This window comes from Lagopus muta, chromosome 2, assembly GCF_023343835.1.
Source record: "Lagopus muta isolate bLagMut1 chromosome 2, bLagMut1 primary, whole genome shotgun sequence".
NCBI classification, from domain to species: Eukaryota; Metazoa; Chordata; class Aves; order Galliformes; family Phasianidae; genus Lagopus; species Lagopus muta.
The window spans coordinates 20136476-20150310 of NC_064434.1; the positions used below are offsets into that span (position 1 = coordinate 20136476).

Genomic DNA, 13835 nt, shown 5'->3' on the forward strand with positions numbered 1-13835 from the left:
AACAAAGGCCTTTTTTAGAGCTTGTATACTGGTGTTTCATTTTCTGAGCAAGGAAAGACTTGCATTGATCTTGAATCTGGCAGAATTCTTGAGGAGTGGGTTGGGTTAATTATTTTTATTTTTATTTTTTCCTTAATTGGCCTGGATGATAAAGTCCTGAGTATAGTTTTTAGTTTACTGACAGTGACACAATAACAAGAAGTGGGAGGGAGTGAAGGTATTTTGAAGCATAGCATTTAACATTCAAAATGAGTAGGACACCTGAAGGAGTGGTTTGAAGAAATAAAGAGAGTGATAGTAATTAGGACAGACACACAGTATTCTCTTGCAGAATTAAGGACCTGCACAAGTACAGATTGAGGAGATGATTGAGTAGAAAGTCCATAAAAGCAATTTCTAAGATAGCAACAAGGTAAGAATTGGTTAAAAATGTGATATTGTTACAAAGTGCAAATAACCAATGGAATGCATCCAAACAAGGTTCAGAGAAGGTAATGATTATGTAGTGTTTTGCATAGTAAGTATTTAACAGGTCAGCTAAAGAAAGGTGTTTAGTTTACATAGTTCTGCACTTCCAAATATATGGAGTTGGTAGGGAGATGCCAGTTGTAAAACAGCAGTCATAAGCAAGAATTTTAGAAACTAACTTAAAAAGTTTAAAACAAGATTTAGCTAAATAATTAAATGAATTAGTGATCGTGCTCACTGAGCCTAACGAAGAGGAGACTCAAAGGGGGTCATGACATATAGCAGCCTTATATGTGAAAGGACGCTATAGAAGGGAAGGTAATATCTGATTGCTAAGATGAGAAGGTTAGCATTTACATCAGGGATGACTTTAGGTTGGAAAAAGAGTAATGAAATTTGAAGCTCTGTGAAGCCTTTGTACAGATCAGGTGAATAATTTGTAATCTTTAGCTTTTAATGTCTGTAAGAGTAGACAAGAATGTGCTAGGAATGATACACATGCAGTTGACCCTGCCCACTGGAACTGGATGGGCTAGATTGACTTCTTGGCTTCTTTTCTGTGACTTTGTGATATCCTTAAATGATTTATTTAGTTAATTACAGATTGAATAGGACTGAATCAGGCATATCTTTTTAACCTTAACTGTCCACATTTTTTGTTTGTTTGAAGATTGAATGTGCTGCCTATAACCCTGAACTGTACCTCTCTGGAGAAACGGAGTCAGATTCCTGTTCCATGGAACATGGTTTTCTTTGGGTAAGTTTAGTCTTGCGGAGAACTTTGTCTCTTTCTGGAGATGTTTTTTGTGACAATCAGCAGCATATGGATTTTATTATCATTATTATTTTTATTATTTTTATTTAATTATTTAAGATGGACTTCTGTAGAAGATAACTAGTACTGTACTCTATTTATGTGTGATTGTTACTGTTGCACAGAATGAAATCAGGTGAGCACTGTTAGATGTGAGTTATATGCTATTTAAAGCCGTATGTGCTCACACTGTCCTTTTGTCTGTTCCATATTTGAAAAATGTTTTAACTATAAGCATTTTGTTTAAGTGTATACATAGGAAAATAATGTACTAGCACATTATTATGACCTAAAGGTGCTGATATTCTAGCAAAGTGGCATCGCCTATTTTTATTTTGTTTTTTAAATGCTAAAAATTTCATCAGGTTTTCTTGTTACTGCAAAACTGAGATTTTAAGGGACATCATTTTGGAACCCTTGAAAGTTAAAAGGTAAAGTTAAAAGTAGTTCTTGTCAGTGGTCTTTTTCAGGATGACTTGTGTATTTTCTTTTTGTTAATTGAAAACAGTCATCACAAATACATGTCAATGAAGTCTTTCTACTACTGCATAATTTTCTTTCTTCTTCTTTGCCATGTTATTTCATACATGCATAGGAAGTCACTGTATAAACATGTGTTGGTGCTTAGGTGCACAATTTATTGTTCTGCTCTTCCCAGCTTCCTAAAATATTTGTGAACATATTGATGATATTTAGATTTGGATGAAGGAGAAATTGAAGAACATGTATCTGATGGTATTGGTAATCCCCCGTTCTGTTGCAGCAGAGCATTTATGTGTAGACCTGTTACTCTTCAAAGGACAAGCTTCTACTATATTATCAATTTCAAGAGTAGCTGAGATAACTAAAAATGCTGGTTTTTAAAAATAATACATTACACAACTGCTCACTCTAATTGTAATACATTCTGTATGTACATTTCAGAATAGGCCAAAATATTTGTCCTTTATTAAAAAAAAAAAGAAAAGTTTCTGTGAGTATACAGGGGAATTCTGTGTTCTTATGTAAAGTTTTAAAACATTCTGAGCTGAATTATTTTCTTGTTCATCTTGAGTTGCACTCTTTAACTTTCCAATATTCCTCCTTGTTAATGCTGCTCCTGCTGGAGACAGTTATCAATCTCTGTCTATTATTTTTATTTTTTCTCTTTCCAATTCAGATTGGCAGTTGTACTAATCAGATGGGCCAGATCGCAATAGTCTCATTTCAAAGCTCTGGCCCTAAGGTTATTGAGTGCTTCAATGTGGAATCGCGGATTCTCTGCATGGTCTACATACCAGAAGAAGAGAAAATAAAGGAGATAAATATGTCTCTCAACTCTGAAAATGTTCCTACAAAAGCTTCTAATGTGCCTACTATTTGCCTTGGCATGGAAGAAGGAAGGTGATTCTCATTTTTAGCATGCTGTGTATGATTTATTCATTAGCTTTATTACTCTATAGCAAAAATTTGAGTTACTTCCTAGAAAATGTTCTTTTCTTTAAAATGACCTCATTTTTATCTAAATCCACCTAAAGAAAAAATATGATCTGCATGATTTTAAAATATACTGTGTATTATTTAAAATAAAAATAAAACCTTTACTTAATGAAAGAGGCTTAATTCATCATACATCATGTCTGAACAATATAAATATTATCTTTGCAGTGTTACAGCATAATTGTTAAGTATTGGAAAGTTTTTTAAATGGGAGAAGCGTTAAATGAGGAACCCATTAACCTCCTACAGCGTGATATTGTGCAGGATTTGTCATGCAAAAAAATACTATTGCTATTTACTATTGACGTGAATTATTTTGCTTTGGTTGAGCTGATGACCTTACTGAGTCATGGCCCAATTGAAAAAAGCTGTATTTTCTAAATTGTGACTCAGTAAGAGAACAAATCTTGCTTTGACTCATAAGAACTTAACTATGCAACAATATGCAATTTTTGTAGAGGTTTCCAACTGGTATACATGCAGGGAAAAAAAAATATCTGTGTAAGGAAAATGCTGTATTTCTAACAATTCCAAAATCTGGTTGCACTAATTGCCTTTGTGTTTGAGATGCAATTCATTCTAGATGTAATTATTCAGTATTGCTAACATACCCATGGTGACAATCTGTAAGAAGTATCAGAATGTTAAGTGCATTTGATATGTGATAGCAAATGTTTCTTCTCTTTTCCCTAGATCTATGGATAATACTTAATCCTTTTTCTTCTTTCTAACCAATGGGAAGTTCTGGACAGACTTGTAAAAGGAACTTACAGCATGATTCTAACTATGTTTCTTTATTGAATAAATGCTTCTCCTTTTTTTTCCCCTATACTTCCAGTGTCTTTGTTAAGTAACTGCAAATTATCTAGCTAGATATTCTGAAGGGTCAAAATAGTTCTTTCCATATTTGTCTTCCTATGTACCGAAGAAGAATATATTTTTTCCCCAGTATATTATTAGTAAATATTCTGTTGAGAATTTTGCAGACTTATCTTCTTGTTTTTGTTTTTGTTTGTTTGTTTGTGTTTGTAGCATTTCTATTTACAAAAGTTGCCAGGGCTCAAAGAAAATTCGTCTTCAACACTTCTTCACTCCTGAAAAATCAACTGTCATGAGCTTGACATATATGTCACAATACCTGTTTGCTGGCTTGGTAAATGGAAACATTGCAATCTACACAAAAGGAGAAGGTAATGTAGTGATGTGATTCAATAACATCCTGAGGAACTTGCATGTCAGTATATTTTGGCAGAAATAGTTTTCCATGATCATATTTTTCCCACTGTACATGTTCTGTTGTAAGGTTACTCACAATTACAGGAGAAAAAATGGATTCTGAATTATTTTAGTTTCACGCTTTCATTTCTCATTTTGAAAGATATTAAATAATTTAATACTGTTCTATTTTTTTTATTTGCTACTGCAAAATACATTGTGTGAGAACTGATCTGTGCCCCAGTTTAAACCCCTGTCTTTAGTATCACGGAAGACCTGAATTGTATGTGATAACAGACAGTTTACTTTATTTTACATAACGCTATGCTAATTCCACTCTACTGCCTAATAGCTGTGTTTTTGAAATGCAAATTCCCATGGGTAGAGATTTCTGTACATCTCATTTGAAATGATGACTCAATCAATTTTTATTTAACAGATATAAATGTTTCCTATGTCTGCATCTCATGGATTTCATGGAACTCCTTTTACATTGCCAGTTATTTTCTGTCTTGTTAAATAATTGGCTAAAATAATCTAAGTAAAGGAAAATCCCAGATAATGCTTCTGAGCCAGAGCTAGCTTCTTCAGTGCTGGTGTGTGTATTTGTCTGTGCTTTTCCTGATGTCTCAGAACTTTCCCACATACATCCCACATACATACAGTACTGCATACATCTACAGATCAGCTCAAAAGCAGTGGGGTTATGCTCAGTCTGAAACACGAGTTTCTAGGTAGCTCTAAGCAAAGTGTTTGCACAGAGACACCCCGCAAAGTACAAAGCTGGCACTGCTGTCCACTGAGTCTGTGCCAGCCTCCAACTGGAAGACAGATTTGGGGTCCAGAATCTGTAGAAGAAACGATATATCATTTGTCTTACCTACTGTCATGAACACTGACCTTGGGAAAGGGTGTGGCTTTTTTTCTGTTTTTGTTTTTTTTCCCAAGCTACAAAGAATCTGAAAGATGGGTTGAGAAAGATTTTCCTTTACCAGTTGCCATCTTCAATACAGTGGATTTCCTATTGAGCTGTCTGAAATCAGACATAACATTTTAGACTATTACATTTTTTTCCCACTAAATAGCAAATCTCTCCTTGTTTTGGAGACAGAGAAGATGGCCTTGATCCCACTCTCACAGCATCATTTTTGATGTTTCATTTTCTGTGTGTAACTGTCTGGGGTAGAAAGTTGAACTGCCATCTTCTCTGAAAGGGATGAGTGCAATTGCTGTCACTCAACTTTGTCTGAAAAGGGCCACTTGAAAAACATGAGCAGCATCCTTAGTAGCATAGATAAGAAAGGATGCATAGGCTTGCATTTCTGCAGAGGCAGTTAAGAATGGAGCAGAGCTGTTAATCAGACAGGATTGTATTATAAACTGGGGGCTATATTGTATTCATGAGGGTCATAATGTTCTCTTCCTCTAAGGCACCATTCTGTGCAGCTGAATATTCTAGGAATTCGTCATATTCTGTTTCAGGATAGCTGAAGCTCTGAGATGAGAAACACGTGTGGGTTTTTTTGTTGTTGTTGTTTTTCTGATTCATCATGTAGTGTTTTCCTTTGCAGTTTGTTCTGTGTTTGTTGTATTTCAGTCTTCCAGGCCTCATGAAAGTAGTGTAAATCAGCTGCCTCCCATATTAGCATTCGTATTCCTTATGGCTTGCTGTGGTCACGTGATTCTTCAGCCCTAAAGGAGTGTTTTTATGTGCACTGACCTATTTTACCAAACAAAGGAGTCTGAGTAGTGAAATAGGATGGACAGAGAATGCAGCCTAATAGGAGCTTTGTGCAATTCATCAGTGTTGTTGTCTTTTCTACAAAGAGGGTTACATTGCAACCATATATGAACCAACTTGTTTCCTGGCCTGTCAGTGTAAGGGAGATTAAGGAAATATCTAAAAGTGAAAGTGAAATACAGCCAACTGTATTACAGGACATCCTGATATGAAGACTACATAGAGAAGGACAAATGCTGTGTGATGCACAGGTAAATTAGTTTTGCAGCCTATTGTGATACTCTGAATAAAAAGGAGGAAGTAATCTTCCAGGATAAAAATCCACCTGCCAGTTTCTATTAGTATTGTAATCCATGTTTCTTCCTAAATAGATAAAACATGTAGGGATCTGTTCATTTGCTGAAATTCAGTGCTCATGTGTACAAAGATCTACGACTTCTGTTATACGGTGCTCAGTAAGCAAATTATTCTACTTGCTCATGGCTTTTTTAGATGGCTTATTACATGTAAGCTTCCAGCTTATTTAAAAATAGCAAGTATTCTCTTTTGAGTTTCTTCACAACTTCACAACACAGAGCTTCTTCCAGTTGATATCACCCAGAGTGCTCTCTGGCTATAGAAAAGCCCTGTCTTGAAGTAATTTAAAGCAGATAGTAAAAAACACGTATGGTAAACTGAGGAACACCTGCTGTGTTAGGGGGAAAGATGAAGGTTCACACTGTGACTTCTTCCGTTATGGACACCAGTCATGTTGTCTCAGACAACTCTGTATCGCTGTGTTTGTACTTATGAGTTAAAAAGGATTTGAACCTGAATGTATTCAAACAAATTAGGAGGCAGAGTTAATGGGAACTGATACCTTAAAAGCCACTCAGTTCCTAAACTGAGCTAATGTAGATGATCAGTGAAAATATCATGGGAAATAGAATGTAGATTCAACAAACTCGGATCAACTAGTACATTGATCCTAGAAATAGGAGCCTTAATAACTATCCCAGTAATCTGTAATCTTTTATGAGTGAGAAAAGTAATGGGAGGAACCAGAAAACTGCTAGTGCATTAAATGTTTATATAAGAACAGTGGTGATGTGGGCTGTAAAGTTTATTTGACACTTCACATTTGAGAACCTGTTTATAGGGCTAGCAACTGTGTGACTATCATTCCAAAATATTGTGTATCCAATATTTGCTTCGGGCCAAATTATTAGGAATATGTCCAGGAAAAACACTTCTAAATGAGGTTAAGGAGAAAGTACACTGTATTCTCTCTGTTTAGGGAAAAAAAAAAAAAAAAAAAAAAAAAAAAGTAACAAAAACCTCTTTGTGATGATTGCAGACAGCCCAGCAGATGTGTTTTCTGAGTGACATAATAGCAAAAAAGGTCAGCACATGTTTGACTTCCATTCACAGAAGTGTCTTAGGAAAAGGAAATCACAGTCTTTATGAAATGTACATATATTGTTCCTGGTGTACTGTTGTCAGTTCCTGGTACTTCCTTTCTTTGTGACAGTGATATACATTTCCTTCCCATAATGTTCCTATAATAAATATGAAGAGAAACAGTAAAAAGAAATAAAAACTCAGAATGATTATGATAAAGACTATAACATATTACTCATAAAAATACTGGTAACATATTAATCATTTCAGCAAAAATTCATTAAGATGAGAGAGCAGATGCAACAGGAAGGCTTGCTGCTTTAACTACGGTGCCTAATTTCTAGGCACATAATTGCAGTCTGTAGCTTCTCACTTGCATATGCTACAACTTACAGCAAGTCCTTGTGTGCTCAACCCAAAAAATGTAATTCACAGCACTTGGCGTGCTCAGGGATACTTCTTCTCTGCTCAGCACTGATGAAATCATACTTGGAATACTGTGTCTAGTTCTGGAACCTCATTGAAAGACAGATATGGAACTGTAGGAAGGAGTCCAGTAAAGTGCATGGAGATGATGAGAGTTGAGAATCTTCAGTCTGGAGAACAGAAGGTTCAGAGAGGATGTTATCAATTTATATAAATACCTAAAGGAAATGTGGAAAGAGAATGCAGCCAGGCTCCTTTCGGTAATGCGCAGGGACAGGACAAGAAGCAAGAGGCAATTGAGTGCCTGAATATCAGTAAACTCCCTTGTGTGTGATAGAGTACTGGTATGGGTTGCCCAGGGAGGCTGTGGAGTCTCTCCCCTGGAGATCTTCTGAAGCCACCTGGGCATTCTCCTCTGGGTGTCCCTGCTTGATCAGGGCTTGGGCTAGACATGCTCCAACCTCATTCTCTGAGTAATTCCAAAGCCAAAGAGGAATTGAAACGTGATGTTTCTTAATGTCATCCTTCTTCTAGGTGCTGCTGAGCTAGAGAAGTGACACTCTCCACTTGTGATTCACAGTGCAGAGTTTGCATCTATAATCAGTTTCTTAAGCTTAGGGTGAATCTTGTTTCTTTTTGTATTTAAAAAAAAGAGATAGGAGTAAGAAGATGTGTAGTCTCTCATGTAGTATCCTAGTGGCTAAGGCACTAGATCCCCAACTGAAGAAATCTCTTCTATATGAAATGATTATTTAATGCATAAACTTCTGCTTTGTTGCCCTCTCACCCGGTCTTTTAATATGTTCTTTGAAAAGCTGCTCAGCTTTGACATGAAGAAGTGACTGGGAGCATTGCTAATTCCATTTTGAGTAGCCCTCACCCAGGTAACTGGAGGTCTCCTCAGGAAGTCAGAAGATGCTTGATTGGAGTCGTCTTTTGCCATAGAGAGAACTGAGTTCACATATCCTTAAGAGGAAGCATCTTATATATTTTAATGAAAGCAGTGTTTGGCCAGTAGATTTTTCAGACCTTGTTCCTTTATGTATATGCTGCTAGGCTCTGGCCCTGAGGTTTAAGAAATGAATGAAAGCTCAGCATTAAGAATTAAAATTGAATTTAAATGCACTGTGAGAACAAAAACTGAGGTAGTTCTGGCTATGCGTGGGGCAGAATTTTACATTCTTTAGCTAGAATTTACTGGTAACAAACGAAGGCAGCTCTGAAGATATTTGAGAGGATTAAGAGCAAGGAAAAGGAACAAAATTAAAAGGAAGTGTCAAACATTTAAGAGAGATCAGATCATTTCATTAGCAAGATGGATGTCTTCTGAAATTGAAGAATGTACATGTACTTTGACAAATGCAAGAGAGGATGAATATGTGGAAATACATCAGACTTCAAGGCTTGGGTGAGTCTGTGCACTGTTGTGATGTATATGGAGGGTGCAATTCTGGCATGTGATGATCAACACCTGAGGTAGAAGTGATGTTCTGGTATTGCTATGAGAAGTAAGAAATTGTAGTAAGCTGTTAAAGGAAAGCAGTAATACCAAAAAAAGAAACTAATGCTGTTGTCGAGACTACGTTATTGCTGTAAGCATCGTTTCCTAATACTTGATATCAGAAATATGTTGATGTTGTTTGTCTTGTTTACATATCTCATGCTGGGGCTTCCAGTGCCACTCCTGTCTGTTGTTATAGGTAGGGTGCTGTCAGCTACATAGCACGAAGAATTTATTACATGTCTAGGAAAAATCAACTGCTTCACGTGTGGTGCAGGACTTTCCTATTTACAATTTCATATTCTTGTTTACAAGAGCAAACCTGGATCCTTCAGCTTATTGCCATGCAATAAGAAATGTTCTAAACTTCTTTTTAGTTCTGTAGCTACCGTCATACTCCTCAATAGTGCTGGTTTATGTACCATGTGATGGAAAAAATGTTTGTGCTTCACTGCACAAATTAACCAACAACCGCTGTTCCCAGGGCTGTGTTGGCAGCTCTGTTGAAATCATCAATAGTGCTGCTAAACAAGAGAGGAAGTTACCAACAAAAAAAGTGTATGTAGTTCAGCTCTACTGAAGGCATAAAAGAAGGGAAAGCTGCTACAAACTTTGAAAAGGCTTTCTGAGGAGGTAAATTGTATTTTATCAGGTAATCTTGTGAAGACTTGAAAGCACCAACAAATTACAAAAGTATTGCATTATTTTAGAGATACGTTATGAGCATAAGATATCTTAAATTGAGCCAGTTGAGCAGCCCGATATGGGCAATGCAGGGTACTATTCAGTGCTGGGATGTGAACTATGTCACAATGGAAAAGTGTAATTTTCAGAGGATATTATAAACAGTGACATAACATATATTGGTGTGTAGGTACAGAGGTACTTAAAAATGTCCTCATGTTTTAAATATTCATACAGGATGTAAATATCAGAAATTATAACGTGTTTTTAATAGAGGCTCTTGTGTTTGATTTCTGTATTTGATCCTGTACTCTCTTTGTGGACACCTCTCATTCTTGCAAACATCTGTGCCTGCAGTCTATGCTGATAACTGTTCTGTTACAGTAATGTTTATAAAGACTGCCACAGACTGTCATATTACTTGGATTAGCTCTTCATCCATAATAATAGATTCCTGCTTTGATGTGATCAGTTTAATATCTGAGTCCACTAAAATCTCACAAACACAGTTATCCTTATGTATAGTTAATACTTTCACAGGCTTTTCTTATGGAGTAGAAGGAAACCTTTTCCCTGTTTCTTCCCATTTCCACAGTTGTCAGGCCTTGATCTTCTATTTGCTCAGGGTGCAACTGATTTTTCTGCATGCAGACAAGCCTCTGGAGATAGGATGTATGTACTGCATATTGTCTCTCTACAGTATCTGTATACTTGTAGGTAAAAAAAGAGTTTGTAGTTTTTCAGTACACTGGAGACAGAGGAAATCCAGAAAATCTACTCAAGATTAAAGAGAACAGAAACAAGGTATCAGTAGAGAAGAATTTTAAGCCCCATTTCTGTGGACGCTGTCACAGGCATTCTACTGCCAGGTTTCTGTGAGCAGCAATGTGTACACCTCCATCACTTATTTTTCTTTTGATCATTTCCTGCTTTTCACAAAACAGTTTAGAAAACTCTACAGTAAGTTACACTAAGCTTCTTGGTCTGCCTTTGTCCTGTTGTGTGCTTTAATTTTTTGCTGATAAAAGTTTTATTTCAGCTACTCTTTCTTGCTTTTTTTCTTTTTCTTTTTTTTTTTAATTTTCCTTACAAGGAAATCAATATATGACTTGAGTGACTAACCAAATATTTATAACTTCAAATGAAAGCTTTTCATATCTTTTGCAAGGGCTGCACCCAGTTTTAAGTAGATAAGTAGTGCCAATTAAGTTGTTGCACTGTGTGTGAACCTGCAGCTGTTTACATAAACATGAAATCTGTGCAGGCAGGTATTGAATAGGGTCTGGTGAGATCTGGAGGGAGAAGCAGAGTGTGTGATTCTGACAGTCTTGAAACAATTTGTGAACTAGATTCAGACTTGTTAAGTAATTTTGGCTATGGAGGGGAAAAAAAAAATCTTGATCAGCAAAATAAAGTCCTGACCTTGCTTTTAGCTGAGAGCTTGTGGTTACAGCATTCTCAGAAGCGTGTTGGATTACCAGACTTAATCCCTTGCCTTGCTTGAGAAGATTAGTACTCATGCTTCCAGTTCTCAAGAGATTTCCATTTTCCTGGCCACCACAAAATAAAGAGAGGGAAACACTGCTTGATTTTTCCTTCTGGTGTTATCCCTGCTCTGTATGATTAATTAAGCATTAATTGTGGCAGAGACAAGAACACAGCTCATTTAAATACTGCCCTCATTACCAGACTAGAGAGTCTTCTCCGTGCCCTCTTTTTCCCTCATCTGTCTCAGATGCTGTCTGATCAGGAGGACAGCAATGGCTACAGAAAGAAATAAAAGTACAACAGCATGTCCTTATCACATGGTGAGGGTTTGTAGATAACATGATACTGAGATCCAGATTTTTCCCAGCATGATATCAAGTGGGATTGCCTTTCCTTTGCATAAAGTCATGGTAACAGAAAAGACTTCCAGTCTCTATCTCAATTTTTTTCCTTTTTTTTTTTCACTCTGTAATCTTAAGACTAACTGGGTTGGTTAAAGTGTTGTACTGAAGATGTGTTTGTGAGAGGTGAGTTTTGATATATATTTGTCAAATCAAAATTCTACATATTGGTATTCAACAGTGACATCTGAACTCCATCTTCTTACCTTGTAGAAAATTGTTTTAGCAATGTTATTTCAAAATTGACATCCACCTGGCACTGATACTGATTATCCTTTTCATTCAGACTGCTACGAATGCTAGATAATAATTTTTAAAAAGACTAGATCAAAATTAATGAAGTAGATTAACATTTAGCTGAGGAGTTGCACAGAATGTGAGGGCATTAAGACACACAATCAAAAAGTGCCTTAGGTGAATGAAATGAAATTTAAAGTTGAAGTCTTAGAGTCAGGTTGAGATCTTGAAAATCCCAGCTCGCTTGTTCCTTGAGAATCAACTATGAATTAGGTACAGATTAATGATTGAATGCGTTTGAGAGCTATTGAGTTCAATCAACAGTTTTCTCTGTAACGTGGTGTTGAGTGTGGGAAATGTAACTACAGGAGAAAAAGATAACTTCTTCCTCAGCGTGCTTGTTCTCTGTTCAAATTCAGTCTTTATCCTTCAGAAGAGACAATATGAATATATGGGAATTATGCTGGTTTCATCCCTTAAAAAGGAAATCTGGGGGTGCTACGTACTAGATGCTGCAGTGGTCTCTTTACTGTGTATAACTTAGGCAGTGAAAACCAGGATAAACATGCATGTGCAGCTTTATTCTTGGAAGGCTTTGCACTTGACAGCATTCTCAGGGTGTGGGCAGCTTGCAGTTAACAATTTAATTTCAGAGTAATGTGATTTCTATCAAACGCAAACTTTTCCAGAAGTTACTTTATTACTAATGGTAAACATGGGTTGTGAAGGTTGAGTGACTGACATTGCTGGGAGAGCTCGCAGGGTAATGATTGGATACATGCTTCTCTCTTGCCAACTGAAATCGTGAAAATGATTCTGACAGTCTGAAACTGAATGCCATTTTTCACAAAGATGCTTTGAGAACTCAGTCACATCCTGAGAATGACTCGGCAAAGACTGTGTAACGCAGACGGCAGAAGCAATCACAAGTATTCCAAAGCAGAGACATCATTGTTGCTGTTACCACTGCTATTGTGAAGCAGTAATGTAAGTAATGTAATGTAAGCAACATTTCTTCAGTTTATGTAGATTAAAGGGCTTTCAAGTGAGGAATTGGGACCATTTAGTCTCAACATAAAAACAGATGGAACAGATTTTGATACTAAAGGAACTACAAAGGATGGAAGGTAGGATTTGAGATGCTCAGTGAGTTCATGCTACAGAAATCACAGAATTGTAGGGGTTGGAAGGGACCTCCAGAGATCATCGAGTCCAACCCCCCTGCCAAAGCAGGTTCCCTACAGCAGGTCGCACAGGTAGGCATCCAGGCAGGTCTTGAACATCTCCAGAGAAGGAGACTCCACCACCTCCCTGGGCAGCCTGTTCCAGTGCTCCGTCACCTCACTGTAAAGAAGTTCTTGCGCACATTCGTGCGGAACTTCCTATGCTGCAGTTTCCAGCCGTTTCCCCTTGTCCTGTCACCCTTCACCACTGAAAAGAGTCCGGCCTCACCACTCTGCCCCCCACACCGTAGATACTTATAGACCTGGATCAGGTCCCCTCTCAGTCTTCTCTTCACGAGGCTGAACAGACCCAGTTCACTCAGCTTTCAACTCACTTCATAGGGGAGATGCTCCAGGCCCTTCACCATCTTCGTGGCCCTCCGCTGGACTCTTTCCAAGAGATCCCTGTCTTTTTTGTACTGGGGAGCCCAGAACTGGACGCAGTACTCCAGATGAGGCCTTACCAGGGCAGAGTAGAGGGGGAGGATCACCTCCCTCGACCTGCTGGCCACACTCTTTTTAATGCACCCTAGAATGCCACTGGCCCTCTTGGCCCCAAGGGCACACTGCTGGCTCATGGCCAACCTGTCGTCCACCAGGACACCCAGGTCCCTCTCTGCAGAGCTCCTCTCCAGCAGCTCATCCCCCAGCCTGTACTGGAGCATGCAATTATTCCTCCCCAGAATAAACTCATGAAAGTATTAAAATGATTATTCAGTTTTGTATATAAAAAATTATATATGTAAGATGTATGTCCCTAGCTGTTAAACTTGGAGAG

The 13835-nt window shown here is 37.5% G+C and overlaps 1 protein-coding gene across 7 annotated transcripts in view; it reads left to right on the forward strand.

Annotated features, from left to right (window-relative positions):
- Positions 1-13835, forward strand: part of ARHGEF10 (Rho guanine nucleotide exchange factor 10) — a 111514-nt gene that overhangs the window by 76775 nt on the left and 20904 nt on the right. For all 7 annotated transcript variants that reach the window (XM_048936868.1, XM_048936864.1, XM_048936869.1 and 4 more), the window contains 3 exons: positions 1139-1225; positions 2442-2665; positions 3794-3951. In XM_048936868.1, coding sequence (XP_048792825.1) covers positions 1139-1225; positions 2442-2665; positions 3794-3951 — 469 coding nt within the window. The remainder of the gene's footprint in view (positions 1-1138; positions 1226-2441; positions 2666-3793; positions 3952-13835) is intronic.